This window comes from Saccopteryx bilineata, chromosome 6 (assembly GCF_036850765.1).
Source record: "Saccopteryx bilineata isolate mSacBil1 chromosome 6, mSacBil1_pri_phased_curated, whole genome shotgun sequence".
In the NCBI taxonomy this organism is placed as follows: domain Eukaryota; kingdom Metazoa; phylum Chordata; class Mammalia; order Chiroptera; family Emballonuridae; genus Saccopteryx; species Saccopteryx bilineata.
In genome coordinates this window covers 125,476,149-125,503,569 of record NC_089495.1, presented here as the reverse complement: position 1 = coordinate 125,503,569, position 27,421 = coordinate 125,476,149, and the positions used below count along the sequence as shown (strand labels likewise).

Sequence of the window (27,421 nt, the reverse complement as noted above, 5' to 3'; positions counted from 1 at the left end):
TGAACTAATACATTGCTATCAGATTACATCCCTTTTCAGAGTTATAGTAAGATTATAATCTTGAAAACTATAGCAAACAGCTTGACAAAGCTAGCGTACATAAGTCCTACATACATATTTTTATTTTTTAGTGACCATAGTTCCTTGTCTTAGGTGTAGAATTAGAAATTCTATTGTACACTTAGCATACTTGGCCTACCGCATCCTACCTAAGTTCTGAGCACACTCTCTCCTCAAAAGTGTCATATTCAACAGTATTTTAAATCTAAAGAGTTTGATGATACAGGTTTTAAGACAAACAAGCAGATACTGAACCAAGTGTTTTAAGACAAAATATGTCAACTGTTTACAGTTTGGGTATGAGGGGGGAAATGCACATTTAAGGTACGTTTTTCGCTACCTATAATGTATGTTTTCTACTTACTTGAACACCCTTTTTAAAAAGTAGCAAAATCAGCAGTCTTATTTAACGTAATCAAAATATTCTTGAATGTACAAAAAAGGATCATGTAGAAAGAATACTGTAAAAAGATACTGATTTTAAGAATAAAAGAATATGAAAAGCTTCTGTTACGTTCTGCACAGCCAGTTCCACAAATTTTCAGTATATAATGATAAGCAAAGGATATTCATAACTAAATGTCCTCTGACCACAGTTCTTAATTAAGAACTAGCATACTGGATGGAAAGCAAAATTATTGTCTAATAATAATTCATATCCAACCATCTAAATAAGTTCCAGGAGGTGGACATTCTAAGAGGGAAAAAGATACATAGAAATAACAGAGTGATGGGAGATGTCAAGGGCAGCATCTAGAAGGAGAGTAATGATTTGGCTATGAGCACATCTCGGGTGTGCCAGACAAATCCAACTATGACTACGGGAAAGAAGAATTGTCTTTATGAAAACTCTTTCCCCTGAGGGCTCTCAGGAAAAGCTAGTCTTGTTAATCAAAACTAAAAGTCCTTTAAATGATCCATAGTTCCTTAAGCCATGAGGACTTCACCTGGAAATAGCTGACCTGCTAATCATGCACCTGGGAGCAAGGCTGTTTGTATTGGAATTGGTTATTTTACACTCTCTTCATCCCCCTGCCCATCAAGCATGCAAACACAGTCATGACCATCTTGGGCTTTACTTCCACAAGGTCTTCAGGTAGAGCGTACACCCTGGCTCCAATTCTTCTAGCCATTGACACTGCATACTTGGCATTATTGTGCTTGTCATCTTCTGTTAGATTGCCGCTCTTAACAAGGTCATAATTTATGCAGCCTGGCTGGATGGCATCAATTAAATCCACAACTGCCAATCCGGAGCTGATCGTCTTGTCCTTAAAACTCTGAATGGAAGTTGATTTTTCCAGCTTCATTCAATGTTCTATTCACCCAGCTTACAATGATGTCATCATTAGCTTTCTGACCGTCTCCAAGATCTTCCAGCACATTGAGGGTATATCTTCTCATCAGCTGCCAGACTAAAGCTAAAGTCAGAGTTTGGTTTCCATCATTCAGGTCCTGCCCTTCAATGCCAACCAGAGAGAATTCGGCAGGATGCTTCCTAATTCAACAGTGTAGTTGCAGTTTTCTAGCTTTTTCATAACATCTTGAAATTTTTGTGTGCTCTTTGTCTATGTCATTTGGTCATGATTTGCTTTGCCAAGGTTTATAGTTTTTAGCTGTCTTCACCCCAACAGCTGTTTTTCTTCTCTTCTACTTTTTGTGACAGAGACAGAGAGAGACAGAGGGACAGATAAGGACAGACTGGAGGGGAGAAAGATGAGAAGTATCAATTCTTTGCTGCGGCTTCTTAGTTCATTGATTGCTTTCTCATATGTGCCTTGATTGGGGGGGGGGGGATAGCAGAGCAAGTGACCCCTTGCTCAAGCCAGCGACCTTGGGCTTTAAGCCAGCAACCTTGGGGCTCAAACCAGCGACCCTGGGTCATGTCTATGATCCCATGCTCAAGCCAGCGACCCTGCGCTCAAGTTGGGTGAGCCTGCACTCACGCCAGTGACCTCAGAGTTTCGAACCTGGGCCCTCTGCATCCCAGTTAAATGCTCTATCTCAGTGGTAGTCAACCTGGTTCCTACCGCCCACTAGTGGGCATTTCAGCTTTCATGGTGGGCGGTAGTGGAGCAACCAAAGTATAAATAAAAAGATAGATTTAACTATAGTAAGTTTTATAAAGATTTATTCTGGCCTGACCAGGCGGTGGCACAGTGGATAGAGTGTCGGACTGGGATGCGGAAGACCCAGGTTCGAGACCCCGAGTTGCCAGCTTGAGCATGGGCTCATCTGGTTTAAGCAAAAAAAATTCACCAGCTTGGACCCAAGGTCGCTGCCTCAAGTAGGGGGTTACTCGGTCTGTTGAAGGCCCATGGTCAAGGTGTGGGAGAGCAGTCAGTGAACAACTAAGGTGTGACAATGCGCAACGAAAAACTGATGATTGATGCTTCTCATCTCTCCGTTCCTGTCTGTCCCTGTCTATTCCTCACTCTGACTCTGTCTCTGTAAAAAAAACATAAAAAAACTAAAGTTACACATTTCACACGTACTTTAAAAAAAAAAGATTTATTCTGCCAAACAGCAAAAATCTGACATAAAGTACTTGGTAAGTAATTATTATTATATGCTTTAACTTGTTATAACTCTGCTTTATAAATTTGATAAAGTTACTTCCCTACTTTATAACACCATTACTGTGGAACTGGTGGGCGGTTAGAAAATTTTACTACTAACAGAGATACAAAAGTGGGCGGTAGGTATAAAAAGGTTGACTGCCCCTGCTCTATCCACTGTGTCTTGACCTGGTGTCGCTGTCCAGTCCCTGACCGCAGCCTTACTGGGTGTTCATCCAAATACCGTCTTGATTGGGCACCTTGTCACTCAGCCTTCATTTCCAAAGTGATTCTTTTTTTTTTTCCTTATGTCTTTTCTGAGTTAAATCGATTTTCTTTTTTTTAACTCTTTCTCTTTTTTTTTATTTCTAGTTTTAAAATTTCTACGCAGGGTGGTTTTCATAACCCCAGACTCATAATTCAGCTCAGTCTTGAGCCGCTCCTTTCTCCTGCTCTGTGCTTGTTTTCTGGGGGCAGATTTTCATCAGATGAGGTGTTGGCTTCTGGTTTTCTGTTTAAAGCGCCTTTGTGTATATAGATTGAGGCTGTTTTCATCTGTCCCCTGAATTTGGTGACTTACACAGTTCTTAGCCAGGGCGTCACTTTCTGCCAGCTTGGGGCAGTGCAGCCCGTAGTGGAGGTAGAGGATTGGGTGGCAGCAGTATTTTCATGGTTTTTCAGGCCCCTGAGTTTCCCCTTTGCTCCTCTTGCCCTTCACTACCCAGATACCTGGGGAGCCTGCCTGCCTTTGCCTTCTGGATGAGAATCACCATCTTCCAGGGGCCACCTCCCCACCTGTGTCCTAGTACCCGGAGTCTTAGACCCATGCACTTACTTCATGGGCTTTTTCATTCCAGCAGGGGCTTCCTGTGACTCTTGGCCACCTCTGGCTCTCCATCTCTTCCTCAGTTCTTTCCAGATCACTCTTGCTCTCCACCGAGGCTAGAAGTGGGATCATTGAGGTAGCTTGCTGGAATCTGGCTTCAGTTCCCTACTTAGTGGTGATTAATTTAATGTTTGAGCTTTCCCTGTTTCTGGCTGTCCTGAGAGAGGGATCCGTGGTTCCCTTCACTCTTGCCCGCACAGGGAACTGCCCTAAGGTTTGCTCGTGTCCTTGCTAGTTGTTGGAATTAAATGTCCCTTCTTTTGATGAATGGTGGTGATAGTAGGTGGTGTCCATTTATTTCTCATTTCTTAACTTTGCTAAATAAAAATTTGGCGACTCTGTGTGTATGCCCCATATGTAAATAGTTCTTTTTCTGTTATTTTCTTGCTCAGAGTCCAGGCGATTTCCTGGACAGGAGGCTAAGATGGGGTGCCATCAGCACGCTGTGACCATGGTGGGAGGCTGTTGTGCATTTGTGTGTGTGTGTGTGTGTGTGGTCCTCCAGGCAGCTCCATGCAGTGGGAGGAGCCTTGGCTAGGGAGTCAGTTGTCTGGAGAGATGGAGCAGGTGATGGGATGCTTTTTTTAGGAGGGGTGGGCCATGCTGACTAGTGCTGCAGTGGTTCATTTAAAAGATTAAAGTGGTGATTGAATTTGTGTCCTGGAGGTCTTGCTGGCTCTGAGGAATGAGTCAGACAGATTCAGATTCAGTGTGTTGCAAGTGAAAACCAGGAGCAGAGGCTAGATGTGTTGCTTCCAGAAACTTCCTTACATGAATAGCAATGGTATCTAGGCACTGTGCTCTGCGTTCTGTAGTTAGTAAGTGGGCTGTGGATTTGCACACAGGTGAGGGGCTGGTACATGCCACAGCCAGTCAGAATGTAGTGGTGACCATGCAGGACAGGGGCGGGAGAGCTGGAGGGGGAGCTCTGGGAGCACTGGGGTGAGGGCAGGTCGCTTACTGAGAGGAATGGAAGGGGGTCATAAAGGCTCAAGGGGGCGGTTGTGGAGAGCAGCCCGTGTGGATCAAAGTGCTGTGGAGAGACCAGCAGGCACTGCTGAGGGCCTGCCAAGACTCAGGTTAAGTGTGGCAGGCTCCTGGTTGTGTGGGAATGTCCCAGCATCACACTGAGCTGGTGACAACGGGAGCACTGGGTGGGGCTGCCAGTATTGCTTCACTTGAAGGCTCGTGACCTCCTTTCCAGGTTGGATCGTCAGACGCAAGCTACTACTTTGGTCCATCAGATTTTTGGAGGCTATCTCAGATCACGTGGTAAGTGGGCACTTTTCTCTACCCCTCCTTGTCCAGGGCTGGAAGATGAACCTGTACATGCTGAACTGCTGCCCAGGCTGGGCTCTTCCTGGCGGGCAGGCCCCAGGGCCTGGAGTCTGGTCTCTGCGGTGCATCCTTGCCTGTGCTTTGCGCAATGGGCATTCTGTTTCTGGGAGGGGGTATACAGCAAAACATCAACACGTGTGGAGGGAGGGTGGCATTATCTTTCTTCTCTGAGTCCCTTAGTCCCTCAGATGTGACCTCTGCTTGTCAGAAGGGCAGTGAGTGCACACAGAGGCCATGGGTCAGTCAGGGAGGGCGTCCCATCTCTGGGCAGCACTAGGTTTGGCATATGTGTCCTGGTGAACTCTGGTTGTTCATGAGCTCTCTCTCCCAATGCTGGGGCCTCAAGGGGCTGGTTACCTTCCAGTTCTAGGACTCAGACCCTGGGGGTGGTGGCCCAGGGACCCCTGCACCGATCCCACCACCTCTGTGCTCTGTTGCAGTGAAGTGCTCCATGTGCAAGAGCGTCTCGGACACCTACGATCCCTACTTGGATGTGGCGCTGGAGATCCGGGTATAGACCATGGTTGCATTTGTGTTAGGACCTGGAGCACAGAGAGGGGATCCCAAACCACAGAAACCCTCAAGGGCACATTATCTAAACAGATAAGGCAAAAGTAGAGTCCTGCCACCTTAAAGTAGGAAGTGTCACTTTAGCGTATTTCTAGTTTGTTTTCTATGCACAGTAAGATCCTTTAATTTAAAAAAGAAAGTGCAGTCGTGTGTTCTGAGATGCGACAGTGACCAGGCTGTTCCTGCAGCCTAGGGAGGTCATCTTTGCCTGAGGCTGAGAGCAGACCCAGCTGCAGCCTTGGAAACATGGCCGGTCCCTGTGTACGCCTCCACGTGGGTGATTTCCCAGCATTGGAGAATGAGGGTGACAGCCTGGCTCCCTTGTCCCTTTGCTGAATACGTTCTTTTGAGTCCCAGAAGGTGGTAACTAGTGGGCCAATTTTTATGCAAGTGAAATGTTGGGATTTGCTGCCTCAGCCTGAAAAGACCTTATACTTGGCATTTCTGGAGCAAGCCTTTCTCTGCTGCTGTTTATTCTGATCCCCATTTTTGTCCTTCTCAGCAAGCTGCAAATATTGTGCGTGCTCTGGAGCTTTTTGTGAAGCCAGATGTCCTGAGTGGAGAGAATGCCTACATGTGTGCTAAGTAAGTTCCGTTTTGCTCGTGTCCAGAGAGATGTAGAAGAGTCCCCTAACCTGGCACTGCTACATGCTGTCCCCTCCCAGCACCTCCCTGCTCACATTTTTTTTTTTTTTTTGTATTTTTCTGAAGCTGGAAACGGGGAGAGACAGTCAGACAGACTCCCGCATGCACCTGACCGGGATCCACCTGGCACGCCCCTGGGGGCGACGCTCTGCCCACCAGGGGGTGATGCTCTGCCCCTCCGGGGCGTCGCTCTGCCACAACCAGAGCCACTCTAGCGCCTGAGGCAGAGGCCAAGGAGCCATCCCCAGCGCCCGGGCCATCTTTGCTCCAATGGAGCCTTGGCTGCGGGAGGGGAAGAGAGAGACAGAGAGGAAGGAGGGGGGGAGTGGAGAAGCAAATGGGCGCTTCTCCTATGTGCCCTGGCCGGGAATCGAACCCGGGTCCCCCACACGCCAGGCCGACGCTCTACCGCTGAGCCAACCGGCCAGGACCCCTGCTCACATTTTTTGAGTGCTGTGTATAGACTCACACCTAAAAACCCCTGCAGGACACAGGGAGTGCTTGCCTGGTCTTTGTGGCCAACATGCACACAGTGCTCCCTGAGCTGTTCCAGGTGCTCCCTATGCCCAATATGTAGCAGACTTTTTGCAGTGACCCCACTGCACAGGGTGAGGAAACTGAGACCAGGGCCATGAATGCTGCCATCTGCCGCAGAAGCTGTGCTCTAGCCCTGCTGTGGCCCCACCTCTTAGGTGACATTGTTCCTGGCTTCCAGTTCTCAAGTCTTCCTTGACATTTTTCATTTCAGTAGATGTAGCTCTGATCCCATTCTTTTGGGATTGTGCAGTCTTAGTGCGTGGGTGTGTTTTTACTTTATATTTTATTTAGGTCGTTTAAAATCTATGAAGAATAGTTTTCTTTATTCTGCTTTTTGGGTTGATCATTCTGTGCCAAAACACTGCCTTTTGCCCCGCACCATGTCTGCCTCCTTAGCTCTGGGAGTTATGTCCCTCCCCCCCACGCCCACCCCCTTAGCTCTGGGCTATCCGTGTTCTCCCCCCATGTTTCCTTCTCTGGCTTGCTCTCACCAAGGCCTTTGTGCTGGTCACGCCACCACGTGTGCTCTGGTTTGTCCTGTGTGTGTTACCCAGTTACTTCTCATCTCATGTATCTCAGCCTCCTATTGGGGAAGTGCTTTATTTCTCCAGTGTTACCCTTCAGTAGCTTCCCTTTTCTTTGGTGGTGTTGATTTGATTGTCAAGAATGTGGGAGACACAAATCTCATGTGAGAAGACCATTGTTACAGCACAGTGAGACTTTGTTCCCTCAGTGAGATAGTTCCTCCCGACACGCACTGACACTCCCCCCCCCCACTCAGGTGCAAGAGGAAGGTGCCCGCCAGCAAGCGCTTCACCATCCATAGGACGTCCAATGTCTTAACCCTCTCCCTCAAGCGGTTCGCCAACTTCAGTGGGGGGAAGATCACCAAGGTGAGTGCTCATGTGGGGTCTCTGTCTTCTTGGCCTGGCTCTGCTCAGAGCCCATGAATTCAGATCTCTGAAAAGAAAGGGCCTTGGAAGCTGCACTTTTGCAAAATCCCTAAATAATCATTACACACAGTCAAGTTCAAGAATGACTGTCTTAGTAGGTTTTCTCAAACCTCTGCTTGTTCTTTGGGTGTTCCCAATGTGGAAGGTCAAGGATTCCTTAAGAATAAGTAAGGTGAGGCTCTGGCCGGTTGGCTCAGTGGTAGAACGTCAGCCTGGCGTGCAGGAGTCCCGGGTTCGATTCCCGGCCAGGGCACACAGGAGAAGCGCCCATCTGCTTCTCCCCCCCCCCCCTCTCCTCTTCTTCCTCTCTGTCTCTCTCTTCCCCTCCCGCAGCCAAGGCTCCATTGGAGCAAAGTTGGCCCTGGTGCTGAGGGTGGCTCTATGGCCTCTGCCTCAGGCGCTAGAATGGCTCTGGTTGCAACAGAGCGAACGCCCCAGATGGGCAGAGCATCGCCCTCTGGTGGGCATGCCGGGTGGATCCTGGTCGGGTGCATGCGGGAGTCTGTCCGACTGCCTCCCCATTTCCAACTTCAGAAAAATACAAAAAAAAAAAAAAAAAAAAGAATAAGTAAGGTGAGACACGACCTGTGGTGGCACAGTGGGTGAAGTGTCGACCTGGAATGCTGAGGTTGCCGGTTCAAAACCCTGGGCTTGCCCAGTCAAGGCACATATGGGAGTTGGTGCTTCCTGTCCTTCTCTCTCTCTCTCTCTCTCTTTCTTTCTCTCTCTCCTTTCTAAAATGAATAAATAAAAAGTATTTTTTTAAAAAAAGTGAATAAAAAAGAATAAGTATGATGAGCTGGGTAGCTCTGCTCCTCTGTGTCCTGTTTGTGCTAAAACAGGTAGTTACATGCTATGGCTCTTTGTGGAATGTAGAATAAAAATCTTTTTTGCACAATGGCATTTTAGTAGTAGAACATATCTTGTTACATAAAAGTATGGAGGTCTGTTCTCAGGTGTTAGAGCCTGGTTGTGTGGTCAACTGCCTCAGCCTCAGTTTCTTCATTGGCAGTGGAAGGAAGCTTGCCTAGAGCGGCATTTCCCTAGTTGGTGTTCTGCGGAATGTTAATACTGCACTTTGAAAGAAAGTGTTTTGTGCTCAGCTGAGTTTCATAAATGCCAGTTCTTAATTACAGACCTTCTCAGAGCCTTCATTAAGCTAAGTAGCATTTTGTATCTCCCAGAGGGGAATTTGTTACGAAGACTTTCAAACCCTAATTGGGCAATCATTCATTCATTCCTTTGACTAGTGGTCATGAACTCATGAACTCTTCTGCGCTAGGCTCCAGGACATTAGTGGCAAATGGTAAGCAAGGTCGTTGTGGATTTGCCTCGAGGGCTCATAGAACTGGTTTTCCATTGGAACATAGTGTGAGAAATATTGATGTTTGATCTGTGGCCCCCTGTATCTAGCAAGATTGCATTGGGGCTCACAGCATAAGGTATATATTGGCTTTTGAGATTTTGAGTTTGTCAGTAGAAGGCAAAAGATGTGTAGGTAGATCTCAGAAACATGTTGATCTAAAGACACAGGCTCTGGCTGAGTGTCTTAGTGGATAGAGCATAGTCCCTGGCACTCTGAGGTCATAGGTTCAATCCCCAGTCTGGGCACATATGAGAAGGAACCAATGAGTGCACAACTAAGTGAAACAAGGAGTTGACGCTTCTCTCCCTCTCTCTCCCACTCACTCCTTCTTGCTCCCTCTTGCTCCTCTTCTTCCCTCCCTCCCTTCCTCTCACTCTCTTCCAAATCAATGCAAAAGTAAAAAGTAAAGAAGCCAGACACAGAAGAGCACTTATTTTGTGATTCCAGTTGTGTGAGGCTCAAGAACAGGCCAAACTAATCAACATGCACAGACGTTAGCACAGCGGAGACTCGAGTTGGGGCACTTACAGGGATACACGGGAGTTTGGGGTTGATACACGTTAATAGAAATATGGACCACACTATACACTTGTCAACTCACTAAACTACATTTAAGCGCTGTGCCCTTCACACTGTAAATTATACTGTGTTAAAGAAAAAAGTGCGTGTAGGCAGAAACACAGGTTATGTTGTATCGCCTATCATCATATCAAATACAATTTTTGGAAATATTTTCTTATGAAAAATTGTCAGTTTCTTAAATAGATTTTGGCTCAGCCTTTGTTCTGATCCACCCTATTAAAATGTAACTTCCTGTAGCGATTGGCCCTGTGGAGTCAGCCCCCTTTGTTCTACAGACCCAGCTCCCTCATGGTCCACCCCTGAAGCAGCCCCTGTAGGGAGCGGGAAAGGAAGTGAGTCCTTATTTAGGAAAGACCCGCTTTCTGCGCCCTGTGTCTTAGCCGTGGACTAAGGAAGGCTCCCACCCATGTGGCTGCATGCCCACTTGCCCCAATTGCTAAAGGCCAGCTAAACTGCATTTTCTGTCATGTGGAAGGAGGAGGCAATCGGCTCTGACTCTTCAGTGGTGAATGTTAATTGCCTTTTCCTGTGCTTTTCTAACAGGATGTGGGCTATCCAGAATTCCTGAACATTCGTCCGTACATGTCGCAGAGTAGCGGCCAGCCTGTCATGTATGGGCTGTATGCTATCCTGGTCCACTCAGGCTACAGCTGCCACGCAGGGCACTATTACTGCTACGTGAAGGTCAGTGGCTTCTCTGGGTGGTGGCAGGTGTCCTAACCCTGGGGCACACTGACAGTGCAGGTTTGTCCAAGTCCAGAGGCGGACCTGCAGCACAGTTGTTCTATGGACGGTAGCAGTGCTCTGCAGTGACGCTCAGGTCCTAGTGCGGCCTCAGTGTGTGCAGTGCAGACATCAGTAACACTGATCAGTGGGATCTGCCGTGTTCTCGGACTTGCGGTGAGGCTCTGGAGGGGCTGCTTCCAGGGCCCTGGCCCTAGAGCCCTGGGGACGACTCAGGGAGGCTGAACTTCGGAACAGTATGCTGTGCTGCTCAGACCTGCTGAAATGTCTCAGAAGGGAAAGCTCGGGTCTGTGGCAGCAAGAAAGGAGGGAACTTGGCATACACCATGGGTACTGTACAGCATTAGACAAGTGTCAGGCATTTTAATATGGAATCACTGCTATTAAGCATTGCTTGGATGTGTGTGTCAATTAACAGTTTTTTATTCCTTTTTTAAAAACTAAGGATTATGGAACGTTTGATGTTTGTTTTGTCTTCCCCACACCTGTGCTGCTTCAGGCCAGCAATGGGCAGTGGTACCAGATGAATGACTCCTTGGTCCATTCCAGCAACATCAAGGTGGTTCTGAACCAACAGGCCTACGTGCTTTTCTACCTGCGGTAAAGCACACACCCTGCCCCCCGCCCCCATCCTCCTGCTTTCCCTCCACTCTGCTGCGCTGCAGCACAGGCCTCCCCAACCTGAGAACTCCCAACACGGCAAACTGAGCAGCTGTCATCCCACCCATCATGGACATGGCCTGCATCCACTGGGTGGGACCCTGTCAGTCTGGCTGTTGAGTGAAAGCAGAGCCTCTGGGAAGGTCATAGCAGGATTCTACTGCCCCCAATGCAGTGACTGAATGTAATGAGAGTTACCTGTTCTCTTACTGCCTCACGTCGGAGGTGCTAGTTAGCCACCACACCCTCTTCTGTGGGCAGAGTAGTCATGGTGGGCAGTGTGGTCAGTGAGCAGTGAAGTAGGTAGTCAGAGGGGGAGCTACACCTTTGGAAGGTGTTTCCTCAGGCTGGTTGTCACCGACCTGAAGGTTGACCTGAGGTCTGGAGGCATTTTTGCAGCTTTGTATGCATTCTACTAAATTTGGGTGAAGTGTTTGAGGCGTCTCATTGGCTTTCTGATATAATGGGACACTAATCTTAGAAGAGCTATGACCATTATTTCCACTCTGCCTACACTGAGTGAATACCTGAGGCTGTGTAACAACTTCACATGGGTTTAAGGACAGAGTGGGATTTCAGAAACATGCGTTATAAGGGTCACGTGTCTCTCTGGCTGTCTCTGTCTTTTTTTTTTTTTTTAAACAGAATTGTAACCTTGACTTTTAATTTATTCTGATTCCTCTTCACACTGAGTTTCTGTAACACATGTGTAGCTTTCATAAGAGAATACTCAAACCTGTTTTCTTTCTCGGACAGAATTCCAGGTTCCAAGAAGAGTCTTGAGGGCTCCATCTCTCGTACTGGCTCCTCTCCTCCCAACCGCCCTGGTATGGGCACCGACCACGTCAGGAAGAGCATCAGCAACGGGACTGTTCTCTCCCCGCTGACTGGAAAGGTACTTCTTCAGAAGGATCCGTGTTTACACAGCAGATGTCAGGGCTGTGCCTCCTGGGATCATGGACCCCCAGTCTCTGCATGTTGGGCACTTTGCCCAATGTTAGAAAGGCAGGCAGTGTGTCCTATTTTTGTCCACATTCTCTCTTACAATGGTCATCTGCTGACATTGGTGAGCAGGAGGAGGGGACAGCGATGACCCAGGAAATCAAGACCAAGTCACAATGTGTCCTTGTCTTAGACCAGCTGCCATGCAGAAGCCCAGTGACAGGTTTGCAGGCCTTAAGCATGGGGGATATATATTTATATATATGTGTGTGTGTGTGTGTGTGTGTGTGTGTGTGTGTATATGTTTGTTTTTTATAGAAAGAGAGTCAGAGAGAGGGATAGACAGAGACAGACAGACAGGAACAGAGAGAGATGAGAAGCATCAATCATCAGTTTTTCGTTGCGACACCTTAGTTGTTCATTGATTGCTTTCTCTTATGTGCCTTGACCGTGGGCCTTCAGCAGACCGAGTGACCCCTTGCTCGAGCCAGCGACCTTGGGTCCAAGCTGGTGAGCTTTGCTCAAACCAGGTGAGCCCACGCTCAAGCTGGCAACCTCAGGGTATCGAACCTGGGTCCTCCGCATCCCAGTCCGATGCTCTATCTACTGCGCCACCACCTGGTCAGGTGAAAAAAATATTTTTTTTTATATATAAAGATTTTATTTATTCATTATAGAGAGGGGGGAGAGAGAGAGAGAGAGAGAGAGAGAGAGGAGGGGGGAGGAGCAGAAAGCATCAACTCCCATATGTGTCTTGACCAGGCAAGCCCAGGGTTTTGAACCGGCAACCTCAGCGTTTCCAGGTTGACACTTTATTCACTGTGCCACCACAGGTCAGGCGAAAAAATATATTTTATCTTCACAGTTTAATATTGAGAGTATGAAGAGTTTCTTGATTTGATCATTATATTGTGGTCATGTTATTCTTAAGAATGCCCACAGACATATTTTGAGGTAAAAAGGTGCCATGTCTAAAATTTATTTAGATAGTTAGAGAAGAGAGAGAGAAATAAGGTGGGGGGAGCAGGAAGCATCAATTTGTGGTGGTAGTTTCCAATATGTGCCTTGACCAGGCAACCCTGGGGTTTCAAATCAGCGCCCTCAGTGTTCCAGGTCAACACTTTATATACTGCGCTACCAGAGGTCAGGCAATAAATAACTGTTCAGCACAGACTCCACAAGACTAGTTAGGAGGGCTATAATGATAAACAGTTTGTACTGAGGCCTGAGGGTGGGATGTGCGGGGGTGCCTTTAAATGTAGAGCTCCTGATTTAGACGTGTTATCATGATCGGGGCAGAATGAGGTGCTTCCTGTGGTGGTGGTAATTTCCGTTACAACTGGGGACAGTGTAGCTTAGTAAACTCTTGATAGAATGAGGAGGTTGCTAGTCAGACATTTACTAAAGCATGAAAGAGGGTTTGGATGAAACTGATGAGCTTCCCCTGTGTGGCCAAAACCCAGCAGGAGAGAAGCCCAAAAAGAGCAAACACCAGCACGTTCATCAGGAGTCATGGTTAAGTGGTGGGACTTCAGTGATTTTTTTTTCTTTATCCTTTTTTTGTGTTTCTCAAATCTTGATGAAAATGTACTGCTTTCATAGTAAAGGTGATTATAAAGGTGCACACCCATAGGTGAAATTGTTCAATGGAGTAACAGTGTCTTTACTGCATGCCTACTAAGCGCCCTGAGGCCCGCTGAGGGCTACCTGCTGCTGCAGTGCCTCCTAACTCATGGGAGAAGTGCCAGGGCCTGACCGTGCACCACGTAACCCCATCCCTGTTTGCCGTCTTAGAGACTGGACCCAGTGACGACGAGGAAGCTGCAGACCACCGAAGAGACTGGTGTGCCTGTGTCCAGGAACAGTTCCCTGTCGGGCCTGAAGTCTCAGAATGGACACATTCCTCCAAAGCCACCCTTGAGGTCCCCTTCCCCCCGACTTTCCAAAGCACTCCCGCCCCTGCTGACCGTTCTGGGTGAGCCTGGGAAGAAAGTCAAGAAACCGGCTCCTCCACGGCAGCTCTCCCTGCCCCTCAGACCTTCTCAGGGGCTCCATGGTGCCAGCGCCCCAGGTGGCAGCAGGTCTGATAGCCACAGGCCAGGCTCCTGGGACAGTAGTGCCGCCATCCTCTCTACCTCACCCAAGCTTTCAGCTGCAGCAACTGCTAATGGGCATGGGCCTGCGGGCACTGCCCTCAATAGGGGGGACTCCAGCAGCTCCAGCCCTGAGCACTCTGCCAGCAGTGACCCCGCCCAGGTCCCCCCAACCCCCAGGAGCAGAGCTCTCTATTTTGGCGATTCTCAGGGAAAGACCCCCATGGCTGGCCCCCACAGGGCACTGCCGAACAGTGAAGACTCAAAGGTGGTGGTGAAGCCGCGGTCCCCTGTCCTGAGCAATACCGCCACAGAGCCCGCAAACACCATGTCTCCTCCGCCAGCCAAAAAACTGGCTCTTTCTGCCAAGAAGGTGGGTGTGCAGGACTGTTGTCATCAGGAGTGTCAGGAGGCTTTGATTTGGGGGAGTGGGACACTAAGTGTCCCTGTATCTAGAAGAGCAGGTTGTTGTAGACCCTCCTGGGCATCCCCAGAGCAGTGGGGCTGCCCCAGGAGGAGGTGGGTTCAGGGACCTGGTTGCCTGGCGTCACTCCAAGTGGCTGACAGAGGCTTGGGGCAGGGCAGCAGGTCTCCCTCTGGTTGTGGATGGAACAAGGAACCCCAGGGGGTGGACCAAGGTGCCGGGTTTGGGGAGCTCCGCACATGGGGCATCCACGGGACATAGGGCTGGCACCTCTCTGTATATAGCACAAAACTCCATGGTAGAATGGCTGTGCTTGAATTTGTTAAGATTTCCTTCCTTTTTTCCTTTTCGTTTCTAACCAAAAACACTTCTGATTCTTCTTCTGCCATCCCTCTCCCTCACTTTTCCTTTTGTGTCTCCTTCTGTCCCCTCATCCTGCTTTCTGGACTCTCATTTGTTTTTTTGTTTTGTTTTGTTTTATTTTTTACATTTATTTCCCCTCTTCACTCACGGCAACCTTTTTTAGACCACCAAGTTTTTATTTATGTCAATAACTACAGGCCAGCACCCTGCGGAGGGCCACCGGCACTGACCTCTGTGCACCTCCCCTCCCACCATTGTCCGACCTCACTTACCCCAGGAAAGCCACTCACCCCGCTACTGCCTGCACCAGGCCTGTCAGTACCACCAGGTAAGCATGGGTGCAGGCCTCAGGACCAGCTGCTTCTCCCTCAGTTCTTGTGCGCTCGGCTGCCGAGAATTGTGGGGTAACCGTCCCCTGGAAGGCAGGGTGTGTGGCTGGACAGATACAGGGCGCCACCTGACCAGGTTCTGCTCCTCTTCAAGGAGCCCCCACTGCGCAGGCAGTTTGGTCTCTGTCAGCCACACCTACCTGGTGCTGCTGCTGTGCTGTGGCCCCTCCCTCACCCCTGGACAGGACCCCACAAGAGAGAAGGACCGGGAGCTCCAGACAGACTCCAGGAGGCCTGTGACTTCACTCCCTGGGCTCATGTCTGAGTGGGGCAGGCTTTGTCTCCTTAGTCCCCAGTCTCCCTGGGTGGGGACTATCTCTGGCACCATCTGCATTGAGCTGGCTTCCTGACCTGGGGCACGGTTCTGTGGCTGCTAAGGTTCAGCCCCCCTCTCAGCCTGGTGGAACACTGTGTTCATCTCCCCCAGTGTGTTGAGTGGCAGACAGCTGAGAATTACTGATAAATGGCTGTACTACGGGACTGTCGAGGCCTTTGGCAGCTAAGGAAGGAAGGAGGAAGGAAGGAAGGTAGCTTGGGTGGGGTTGGTACTGGCCCTGGCCGTGGATGCGCCCTCCCACTCCGGGAGATGCTGTGTGATTACAGGTCCCCTCTCCCAGTGCCCACAGCCTCCCCCTCTCTCACACTTGCACACTGCTATCCCTAGCACAGTATTTTTGCATTGTTTGAACATTTAAGGAATTTATTGGGTATTTTTTCTCTCTTTGATTTTTAATCCCAGAAAAGCAGAATGATACAATGTAATACAGTTTATGTGGTCCTCATGGCTGGTCTGGTGTGGATGGGGATGGTAGTAATCCTGTTTGTTCAGTAACTCTTTGAGACAGGTGTGCTTGTCAGCCATTGACTAGTGGGAAAGACCAGAGTCACAAGCGGGCGAAACAGAGATCAGAGTCTTACTGACCTGCCTCCAGACCCCATCTCCTCCCTCGGGTTGGCTGTGAAACCTACCTGTAAAGTCCATTTCCCTGCTTTTCCTGAACCCCACATTTCAGAAGACAGTCATAGGTGAAGGTGTGCAGGCCTGTCCTGGCCTTTCTTATGGGGCTTCCTCCTGTGCCCAAACATCTTGAGATTCGTGGAGACTGGAAATTTATTGCTTAGTGAAGCTTTCCTCTTGACATATTTGTATTGATTTTTTTTAAAAATTTTTTAAATTTTGCTAAGTACTTTGTTTTATTTGCAAAAATACTTTGTGCTGGTGACAAGAAACAGAGATATGTAATGCCTTTTATTAACTTTGATCTTAAGTAGACTCTGTCTTTCCGTGAGCCCCTCCTTTCTGACTTACGTGTAATTTATGTCATCTGAGATTCCCGGGGTGATTCTCAGCTGGAGGGGAGGGGCTAAGGGTGGCCTACGTCTCGGAACAGCCTTCTCACTGCCCGCCTGTCCTTCCAGAGCCGTTCCACCTGCTCCCAGATCACCCAGCCACCTGAAGCCCCCCCCCAGCCCCCACTCTGCAATGCTGCCCAGCAGTCCCCAGCCTCTCAGGACGTCAGGCCCACAGAACTCCACCTCTGCTTCCCTGCCTCAGGTCAACGAGGGTTTTCTGGCCCCTCCACACCAGCTGCTGGAGGCCAGTGAGCCCCCACAGAGCTTCTGTAAGAAGAGGAAAAGGAACCTCCCGAGAGAGACCCAGGGGAGGGGCTCAGAGACGGAGAAAGCAGTGGCCCCTCCTGGAAAGAGGAGGCGGAAGAAGAGGAAGCACGCAGAGGACATGGACACCTCCCCCTCACAGGAGGGGCTGACGCAGGGGCAGCCCTGGAGCCCCGAGCACAGGAAGGAAGGCCATGCAGAGCAGCTGGTGGCCAGGTTGGAGGATGAGGGTGAACAGCAGCCAGTGAATGGCCAGGGCCTGATGAACTGCTGGCCAGTGGGATGCAGGACGGATGGCCCCCACATGAGCAAGAAGCGGAGGAGGAAGGGCGCAGAGGGCCAGGGCAGAGAAACCAGGCTTTACCAGGACTTGCCTTGGCATAGGTAGGAGCAGGGAGTGAGATAGCCCTGCCTTCTTGCCAGCAAACACCCCCACCCACTCCTAGTAGGTGTTGTTTGCAGATAGCATGCTGACCGAGGGCAAGAGGGTGGCAGCATTCCAGACCTGGCCAGCGCCATGTGCAGGGGTCACCTTACCCCAGCCTAGCCTGACTGTGGTCACACTGCCAGTTTGTAGGACTTTTTAGTCAGGATCTCCATCGTCCCTCCTGCTTGGCTATGACCTGGACAGCTGGCTGCTTTGTCCCCGGGCCAGGCTCAGGGTGGTGGTTCTCCGGGTGGCCCTGCAGGGTTGAGGCACCTGCCAGTTGAAGGGAGGAGGGTGTCTCACCCTCGATTTGCTGGGATTTACCTGCTGACTGCCTCCTCAGGAGCTGCTCTCCCTCGAACTTGGTTGAGCCAGAGACCACTGCATCATCTCCAAGGAAAAAGAAAAAGAGAAAACCAGAGTCACAGCAGGACATAGAAGAGAAGGAGCACCCCGAGGGCTGGCAGGGCAACAGACAGAGGAGCCCTGCCATACCTGGGAGCGGTCCTGTGTCCACTATCAATGGCCAGTGTCCTCGGGACCTCACAGGTATGCACTGGGCCAGGGGCTGTGAGCAGACCCACAGTGTCTAGAGGCAGGTGTGGGATGTCATCCCAGGCACCTTAATCACCAGTATCCTTGACAGGTGGAGGAAAAGCTTGCTTTTACCTTTTTTAGAGCAGTCATCGTGAAGTTCTGCATTTCTCTCAATAAAAGGAGTGTGGTTGTTTCCTCAGTGGTGGTTTTTTTTGTTTTGTTTTGTTTTGTTTTGTTTTTTCATTTCTCCGAAGCTGGAAACAGGGAGAGACAGCCAGACAGACTCCCGCATGCGCCCGGGATCCACCCGGCACGCCCACCAGGGGCGACGCTCTGCCCACCAGGGGGCGATGCTCTGCCCATCCTGGGCGTCGCCATGTTGCGACCAGAACCACTCTAGCGCCTGAGGCAGAGGCCACAGAGCCATCCCCAGTGCCCGGGCCATCTTTGCTCCAACGGAGCCTTGGCTGCGGGAGGGGAAGAGAGAGACAGAGAGGGAAAGCGCAGCGGAGGGGTGGAGAAGCAAATGGGCGCTTCTCCTGTGTGCCCTGGCCGGAATCGAACCCGGGTCCTCCGCACGCTAGGCCGACGCTCCACCGCTGAGCCAACCGGCCAGGGCCTCCTCAGTGGTGGTTTTAAATAACATTTAATTGTTCTTTGCTTGCAGGGCTGAAGCAGGCTCCTTTGGTGTCCCGGAACAAAGAGCGAGGCTCTGATGTGGTCTGGGAATTGCTCAAATACTCATCAGATAAAGCCTATGGGAAGAAAGGTACTGCTCTGGGACTAGACTTTCAGTTTATTTGGGGGTGGAGAGGTCCGGTTCAATTGGCTCCTGCTGAGCCTTGAGCTTAGGAGTCGCTTTGCTGTAAAGATGGGAAGAGGATGTAAATGGTCCTCTGACCCCACTGCACAGAGGTCAAGGACTGGTTTCTGTTAGGGGGAGTTGTCCAGGGCAGGGGTGGGGCTGGAGCACTTGTCTAGCAGCCATCATGAGCTGTCATTCAGAAGCTTGTTTTCATAAATTAGACTCGTAGAAAGAACATAAGGTCTTTGTTTTCACATGAGGGCATGGATTTAAACATAGCACTTTGTGGGGGTTAGGGGAGCTGCAAAGGGTGCAGAGGTCAAATACATTGTGATAGAAGATTGGACTCTGGGTGGTGGTGGGCACACAGTGCAGTCTGCAGATGATGTATTATAGAATTGTACACCTGAAACCTATACAGTCTTGTTAACCAGTGTCACCCCAATAAACAATTTTTTAAAAAGGCTAAGAAAAGTAATTAGGGTAGCAGAGAATCCAGAGGTGCCAACACTTGTGTGCCTGTTGTAGTTTTGACATGGGATGGCAAGGTGTCGGCTGTTAGTCGGGATGCAGTTCAAGACAGCAGATTGGACCACGCCGCCACAGTGACCGATGACTGGGATGAAGAGTTCGATTGCGGAAAGGTAGGTGTGGGTGCGACTCCACGCCCCTGAGCACTCCCATCTCTAGGCTGAAGGCGGGTTAGGGCAGGCTTGGCCTCATGCAGCTTGAAGTGGTTGAGGACCAGACTGGGGCCACGTGCCCAGGTCCAGATGCTGCTTGGCTGCTGTAAACATTCTGGTCATGGGTGGGGGGACATCAGTCCCCAGGTGAGTCTGTTGGTTGCGTCACACATAGCCACCAGGATGAGGGACAACCCTTTTTGGCAATTGTGACATTTGCGATTCTCAATAAAGGAAAAGAAAATTAAAAAATTCAAGAGGGAGAAGAAAAGAAATTTCAACGCTTTCCAGAAACTTCAGAATAGACGGAACTTTTGGTCTGTGACTCACCCAGCTAAGGCAGCCAGCCTCAGCTACCGCCGCTGAGTCGCTGCTGTCAAGAGAGGTCAGTGTGGGGAGTGAGTATGAGCGGGTGTGGGTGTGGGTGTGGGTGTGGGTGTGGTGTGTGTGGGGGTGGTTGGAGTGTGGAGCGCACAACGGTTGCCCATGGAGGAAGACCACACAGTTTCCCAGCTCCATCTTATGCCCTAGGGGCTCCTGTCAGACATGCACCAGAGGGTGGGTGCAGGGACTCTCAGGTGTCCTTTCTCTGTCAGGAGCACTGTTGTTTGCCACACAGACTTGTAGAGATGGGGTGTCCCTTCCTGGAAGCTGTCCGTGCGGACTGAGTAGGCTGTGGACTCCTCTGGTGCATCACCTCCATGCCCCACACCATGAACCTGCTTCTGGAGGACGGCACAGAGAGGCTCCAGCTTCTGTGGGTCAGGGCCTATTGTGGCACCACAGTGACGTGAAGAGCAGGCTGCAGCATCGGCTGGGAGCCTGGACAATGGTGTCAACTTGGCTGTGGGGGCAGCAGGGGAGGGACAGTGGCCACCTTGTAGCTATGCTCGAGCACCCTTGGGGGGTGACCATACAGTTGGTTGCTATTCCTAGCAAGCCATCTATCACCTGCTCCTGGTGGTGGGCACAGCCCTCCTGCCTGTGCCCTGCCCTCCTCGTCCCCTTGGCAGGGCTCTGTCTGTATGCATTGCCCGTCCACCCTCAGAAAGTCAGAGCCTGAGGCCAGCCTGCCAATACTTCTGCCCCTTGCAGCGACCTGGACTCTCTCTTGGGTGCAGGTGGCTGTCTGGGGTGGGGTGGGTCTTGAACAGCTGTGCCAAAGCACTGGCCTGTTCCCCTGCTGCTTGCTCTGAGGGCACTTCACCGAACCTTCTCCTGCAGCTGCAATATCTGTGGGTCTTTGTCCAGGTGGTGGTCTTGGGGTAGAATCCTTTACTTCACTGCTTAACATAAGCTAGTTATTTTGATCAGGCCTATGGCTTCTGTCAGCAGTATGTTTCCTTTCCCCAACATGCAAATACTGGCTTTATTTTCTTAATTGTGTGAGTGCTTATGATTTTAGATGATTGTATAACTCAAGAAGATCACTTTTTTATCTCGTTCAAGCTGTGCCTGCAAACTTGTAAATTAATAATTCTGGGAGATCCTTGGTCAAGGCTTCACTTTCCAAAAAAGCAAATGACCCAGTACCAGAAGGTATACAAGTAAACCTGAAAACCACTCCTCAGCATGTGTCTCCGCTTCCTTCTCTGGGTTGTGTCGTGCATGGAGCTGGACCAAGGGCTGTGTGAACCTGTTGTTACAGAGGTCCTCCTTGGCCTAAGGCTAATGGATGCTCTGGTCTGACCCCATGCCCCTTTCCTCCGACAGCTTTGCCCTTGCTCTGGTGGTATTTTAAAAAGTGTTACTTTTGGCCCTGGCCGGTTGGCTCAGTGGTAGAGCATCAGCCTGGCGTACAGGAGTCCCAGGTTCGATTCCCGTCCAGGGCACACAGGAGAAGCACCCATCTGATTCTCCACCCCTCCCCCTCTCCTTCCTCTCTGTCTCTCTCTTCCCCTCCCGCAGCCAAGGCTCCATTGGAGCAAAGTTGGCCTGGGCACTGAGGATGGCTCTGTGGCCTCTGCCTCAGGTGCTAGAATGGCTCTGGTTGCAACAGAACAACGACCCAGATGGGCAGAGCATCACCCCCTGGTGGGCTTGCCAGGTGGATCCCGGTCAGGCGCATGCAGGGGTCTGTCTGACTGCCTCCCCGTTTCCAACTTCAGAAAAATATATAAAAAAAAAAGTGTTACTTTTTTATTTGGGGAAGTGTATTAACTTTTTCATGGGGGTAGTTCTTTTTGGTTTTCCTTCCTATGTTCATTTTCTCTTTAAAAAGGAGGGAAGAATGATACCAGTGGCCCACACTTGGGCTGCCTCTGGTCCCAGCAGGAAGGGAGCAGGACTGTAGACTGGTCTGAGGGCCTCTGCCCTTCCTTCAGATGCCTGATCTCTGTGTGTGAGCCACGCCTGTTCAGAGATGCAGGGCCCACTCCAGTGCCCATTGCTTTGTTGTTTGTCACCTCTGGAGGGGAGGCGGGTACCTTGTGGGCAGGGTATTTTCCCTCTTGAGATGCATTGTAGACATTCATTCCTGTACAAACTATTTCTCCAGCCACATTATCCTACAATGTTCTGTGGTTGAAGTACAAAAATTCTATTATCTGCTTGAGTTGCTCCCCTTTCTTTCCTGCCTTCCTCTCCAAGTCAGCCCCTTCCTCCTTCCACTGTGCAGTTGTAAGATCCTTTCCTGAGGAGTATATACCTCGTCCCCTGGGAAGTGCTGAGTACCAGCCTAACCTTCTACAGCAATCATCATTATTAGAGGTGAGCCCTCCCTCCCACAACATTGTCAGCCAAACTGGGACAGGGAAGGGTGGGCCTAGAAAACTTGTCCAAATTCTAGGTGACATGTACATATGTAAATATATACAGCTAGTGCTCAACTTACGACCATGATTGGTTCGGACAAACCGGTCATAACACGATTTGGTCATAAAGTTGAGTAGGCTATATGTACAGTACTGTGAAATTATGTTATAAAAATCTTTAAGTCATATTTTATCATAATTTTCTTTCATTATTGTTATATATCATAATTTTCTTTGTTCATTTTATGCCATTTGTATCATCTCTACACCATTTTGTTTCTTATTTTTACATTCGTCAGGTTTAAGTAAAACACTGCATTACCAGTACAACTGGTTTAATATTTGCAAAGACAATTTCCTCTTGGTAGACATCTTGGGAGGGGTTTGATAAAAAATATCCAAGACACAAAACACAAATTGCTGTACCGAGTCTGGGATAACAGTTGAAATGGTGCATGCGGAGATGGTAGTGCTGCCAGAGCTGGTCTGCACTGTCGTAGGCCCAGCTGGGCAACACTTGCACTGCCAGAGGCATAGCAGTCATGACTAGCGATTGTGGTCGTAAAGTCAAATGGTTGTAAGTTGCATAGGTCATAAGTCGATCAATATTTGTACAAATAACCAGAGCTTTTATAATCACATTCACTCGATTGACTTAGAATCTGGGTTTAATTTAATTTTGTATTTAGACTGGAGGGGTGGCAGGGGGCTAGTCATCTAACCTGCCTCTGCTGGGTGGTTATGGCCACAGTTGCCTCTGCATGGAGGTCTTGCACCCCCACTCTGCACCTTTGTGCCAGGGGCTTCAGAGCCCCAGATGTTGCCAAGATCCTGATGCAATAAAACAACGAGGTTTTGTGAGTCCTGCCTGTGTATGTTTCTTCTTTGATTTTTAAAAAGTACATTCCACCCCGTCTGTTCTGCTCAGTTCCAATGCATGATCCTTCTCTGCACGTCCAGGTGACCCATCAGCAAGTGGAAAGGTGGTAACTTCAACTCTCTTGTGGGAAGGTTTAAGCAGGTCTCAGTTAAGAATCAAGGGAAATAAAGAGATTTGTTCAAATGTATGAATATACATTTACTTAAGTCTAAGGAGACAGGACTCCTTTGAAGGGGCCTGCTAGACTTTGTGGGTGATTTTCAGTGTGTACTGTGTTGAGGAAGCTTAGAAACTGTCATTCCATTAAGATGTGTTTGAGTTTTCTTTTACTGACACTTGGATTTCTGCAGGCAAAGCTAAGGGAGAAATAACATTTCACAAAGTGGCGAGTTTTTGCCATGGTTAGTGAAAGCGACACAGGCCTGTGGTATAGATGAGCACAACAGCGTGGTAGGCACCACCAGTCCCTCCTGCCCTGCAAGGATGGCCCAACCACTTCAGGCTTGAGGTAGAGGACATGTGAAGAAGCTGTTTTTTGTTTGTTTGTTTTTCTTTTTCCTGGACTGAAATGTCCACACAGGAATTTAATTTGGACTCACATGAACATTGCAGGTCTTGTTGGGCTGAGCCATCTGCACTGAGCAAGAGTATTGGGGTCTGGCTGAGACCATGTGTCCTAGAAGTTGGGGTGAGGCCAGGAGGGGGCCACAGGTCCTTGCAAAACACACCTGTGACTAAGGTTACCTTTGGAAAGAGCAGCACCTGTGAGTGGGTGACAAACTACAGCCACCCTGGGCAAAGGCTGGTCCCAGTCTGCAGGTTCTGTACTGAATACTGCTGGACAGTTCCATGACCCCAGTCTTGCTACTTCCCTTCAGTGACTCCCTGGAGCTCCCTACCTTCAAACACAGACTCCCTTTGTCGCTGTGGGGGTGTGGCCAGGCAGCTCGAAATTAAGACAGCGAAGTAAGAACCAGGGAGGTGAAGGCACTGGACCCAAACCAAAGGGGGTGCACCGTGGGGTGGGAGAGGTTTGGGGTGACTGCAGTTCAGAGGCCTGTCTGACCAGCCAAGCTCACATCCATATGCTTGGAGTCAGGCTGTGGAGCAGTTGGGGTTACAATTTAGCACGGTGGTCACCTGGGCAAGACCACAGCTTTTCTATGCTTACTGTTTTTCCAAACGGGTGGTGCTGGGTACTGGTGAATTAGGCCAAGTTTCTTGCAGGGGGCCTGTGTTCTCAAGGTCAAGACTGAGTTTTGGGCATGGTCTTGACAGTGAGGTACTGCTTTGAGGAGTGTTGACCGGCAAGTAGGCACCAGCCAGGCTGGGCTCGCTCAGATTACCCAGTCTGTCACCAAAGCAAAAGCACAGGTATGTTTCAGTTGGTAATTCTGCATAAACCACATTATGCAGCCTCTGCTAAGTTACATTGAGCACCTGCACTGTTTTCAGTGAGGCCATTCAGGTCTGATTATAGATGGTGGAAAGCACAAAAGCCTGAGAGGTAGGGGAGGAGTGGAGAAGCCTTGTGAGGATGACCTGACCAACCAGCTGGGCGAGATGTGTTCCAGGCCGGAGCTAAGAAAATAGCTGCAGCAGTCGAGGAGGTAGAATGAGAGCGAAAACAGGATGGTGGACACCTCCACGGTAGACCTGGCAGAGGTGCCCCACCTGAGCTCTTAGCCAGCCTCTTCCTTGAGTAGGGGGGCCTTCGTCACTGATCAGCCAGTCTGCTTCCTGTCTCATTCACCCCCTTCCCTTGTATGTTCAAGTGTCTGCCATCTGAAATGTCATGGTCCATCAGCAATTTAAGTTTCCAAGGCAACTCAAAGACAACCCCCCACCATACCATCCAAATCTACTTTACACTAATAAGAAACTAGCTTCCAGCCTCCTCCAGAGAACATGGGTGAGACAAATGAGAATCAGGTGTAGCTCTTTGTTAATTAGGGCAAATGAGGTGGGGTTTGGGCCCAGCACCTCTGTCCAGATTGCAAAATACTCTATTCAGTCCCCAACATAGCCTCTTTTTTTTTTTTTTTTTTTTTTTTTTTTTTTTTTTTTTTTTTTTTTTCATTTTTCTGAAGCTGGAAACAGGGAGAGACAGTCAGACAGACTCCCGCTTGCGCCCGACCGGGATCCACCCGGCACGCCCACCAGGGGCGACGCTCTGCCCACCAGGGGGCGATGCTCTGCCCATCCTGGGCGTCGCCATGTTGCGACCAGAGCCACTCTAGCGCCTGAGGCAGAGGCCACAGAGCCATCCCCAGCGCCCGGGCCATCTTTGCTCCAATGGAGCCTTGGCTGCGGGAGGGGAGGAGAGAGACAGAGAGGAAAGCGCGGTGGAGGGGTGGAGAAGCAAATGGGCGCTTCTCCTGTGTGCCCTGGCCGGAATCGAACCCGGGTCCTCCGCACGCTAGGCCGACGCTCTACCGCTGAGCCAACCGGCCAGGGCCAACATAGCCTCTTTTTATTTTTATTTTTTAAAACTTCAATTTGTGTGCTATGATTCATACTCATCTGAATTCCCATGTTCTGATTTGGAGGTAGACTGGAAAACTATAAAATAAACAACAAAATTGAAATAGCCAATGCTAACAGATACTATAACAAGTGTCCTAATACAATTAAGTTATTAAAGCTTATTAGATTATCAAGCAAAGTCTTAACTAATACAACAGGATCTATAATAAAATTCTTACAGTCTTAAATGTTCTTAACATGTTAATGGAATTTCACCAAGTCCATGTTGACACCATCATCACTTCATATTATTTGTAAATGTAACCCAACCCCACTTCAGCCTGAGAACTGTCCCAAGGAGCAGGAGTCACACATATTCAGGAAAAGTCCACAAGGCACTGAAGTTGTGGTCACATTTCCACACTTTGCAGCTAGAGTCCAAGTCCCAATGACCACTGCTTTTAGCTGGTAATGATTGAGATAGACTGGTAAAGCCATCTGCAGCATGTATGGAGATGGAGATTCCATTTTCTTTAAACTGGAGAGATGAACCCAGGGTGCCTTTCCCTGGAGTTCTGCAACTGTGATGTGAAGAGAACCTTGGGATACACTGTGCTGGGTGGCAGAGGTAAATTCATCTAAATTAGGAGCAGGTTCCAGCCTAAAATAGGTATGGGGCATTAAGGCAGGAGGAATAAAGGAAACACTATATATTAAATAAAGCAGCAGAAAATAAAGACTATCAACACCTACTACAGATCTTCGAGGGATGAATAAAAATCCAAATATTCAGGCAAGGCATAGTAAGTGGCCCTCATGTCCACAAGAAACAAGATCAGTTTACCTGGTACTTGGAAGAAATAGCCTAGGCCCGTCCACAGCAATGTGAGATGGGGTTGACAGCCCTGGGCACCTTTAGCCTTCAGTGGCAAGTCCCAGCAGGCTGAGCAAGGTTAGGTCACAGGTGGCTGGAGCAGGGCTGGAAGAGACTAAATCCTCCCTTAGAGGAGTGAGGGGGCAGCTTACCTTCCAGTGTCCCTTTTCTTCCACAGCAAAGGTATGTCCCTGGTAGGGGCAGAGAAGCCTGGCAGGCTTTAGCTCAATGACCTTCCTTACCACTCTTGACGCAGGGCCCTGATGAGGCCCCATTGGGGTGTAGGAGCCTTTAAGGGTGTATGCCAAGAGGTGGTATTTTTCCTGATCTCTTTTGGGCTTTGTCTGCCTTTTCTTTTTCTCTTGGTCATTACAGACCTTAAAAGCCATGCTCAGAAGATCTCGCTGAGGGTTTTGAGGGTTCACATCTGCCTATATAAGCTTTTTCAGTATATCTGGAACTACTTAGAAAAACACAAAACAGCGTTACTAGCTGGATCAAATAAAAGAGGGTAGAAGTTTGCAAAAGAAAGAAGTTTGGCGTCTCCTGTAAATTAGCATTCAAAAGAAATCCTTCAAAGTAAATAGATTTGCGGGAGTTCCAGGACATGACTCCCCCCCCTTTTTAAATATATATTATTTACAATTGACCCTTAAGCATTTGTTGAGTACACTTCACACCTTGACTTCAAAAACTGCAAGAAACACCCATCTCAATGCCAACATCCAACAAAACACAGCAAATGCACTTTCAAGTAGCATTCCCACATCCATCAAAACACTTCTACCCAATCAATCAACAGGCAATTCAAAGAGAAAAAAAAATGGTGCCCATATGTGTGGCCATCGAAAAAGGGAAAGAGGAGAGGTAATGGAACTCCCTGAAAGTGTGCACACGAAGTAAGTATAAAGCTTCTAGAGAGTGAAGCTCTTAAGTAGAGTTTGGGGGGAGAGTATAATAAAGTCACACAAAAAAAAGTATAAAGCTTTTAGAGAGTAAAGCTTTTAAGTAAAGTTTGGTGAGAAAGTATAATAAATAATTTGGGAGAGAAATAAATATGGGAGTTGTAGGATCAAAAGTGAGGGAGCTTTTTCTTTTGTACAAATGTTTTTATTTGAGAAGAAGCTGTTTGAACAGAATGAGGTAGAAACAGAGGAATGTAAATATGAGAAAAACTTGGAGTCTGAGAATAACTTGGGAGATGAGACTATCACAGCTTTGGCCATTTTCAACTTTGCACCTCTGCAGCTCTCTGCTTCCTAAGTCTTT

The 27,421-nt window shown here is 49.1% G+C and overlaps 1 protein-coding gene across 9 annotated transcripts in view; it reads left to right on the top strand.

The window, feature by feature from the left end:
* USP36 (ubiquitin specific peptidase 36) overlaps positions 1–20,749 on the top strand; it is a 35,026-nt gene extending 14,277 nt beyond the window's left edge. For 7 of the 9 annotated variants that reach the window (XM_066234487.1, XM_066234491.1, XM_066234486.1 and 4 more), the window contains 15 exons: positions 4,709–4,776; positions 5,283–5,353; positions 5,915–5,997; positions 7,376–7,487; positions 10,039–10,179; positions 10,739–10,839; positions 11,656–11,794; positions 13,636–14,307; positions 14,919–15,049; positions 16,530–17,111; positions 17,498–17,703; positions 18,359–18,460; positions 19,025–19,140; positions 19,414–19,564; positions 19,799–20,749. In XM_066234487.1, the coding sequence (XP_066090584.1) occupies positions 4,709–4,776; positions 5,283–5,353; positions 5,915–5,997; positions 7,376–7,487; positions 10,039–10,179; positions 10,739–10,839; positions 11,656–11,794; positions 13,636–14,307; positions 14,919–15,049; positions 16,530–17,111; positions 17,498–17,703; positions 18,359–18,460; positions 19,025–19,140; positions 19,414–19,545 (2,656 nt within the window). In that variant the 3' untranslated portion in view covers positions 19,546–19,564; positions 19,799–20,749. Of the gene's footprint in view, positions 1–4,708; positions 4,777–5,282; positions 5,354–5,914; positions 5,998–7,375; positions 7,488–10,038; positions 10,180–10,738; positions 10,840–11,655; positions 11,795–13,635; positions 14,308–14,918; positions 15,050–16,529; positions 17,112–17,497; positions 17,704–18,358; positions 18,461–19,024; positions 19,141–19,413; positions 19,565–19,775 lie in introns of all 9 variants that reach the window. The other 2 variants (XM_066234493.1, XM_066234489.1) reach the window with 2 other exon arrangements.
* Positions 20,750–27,421: the final 6,672 nt, after the last annotated feature.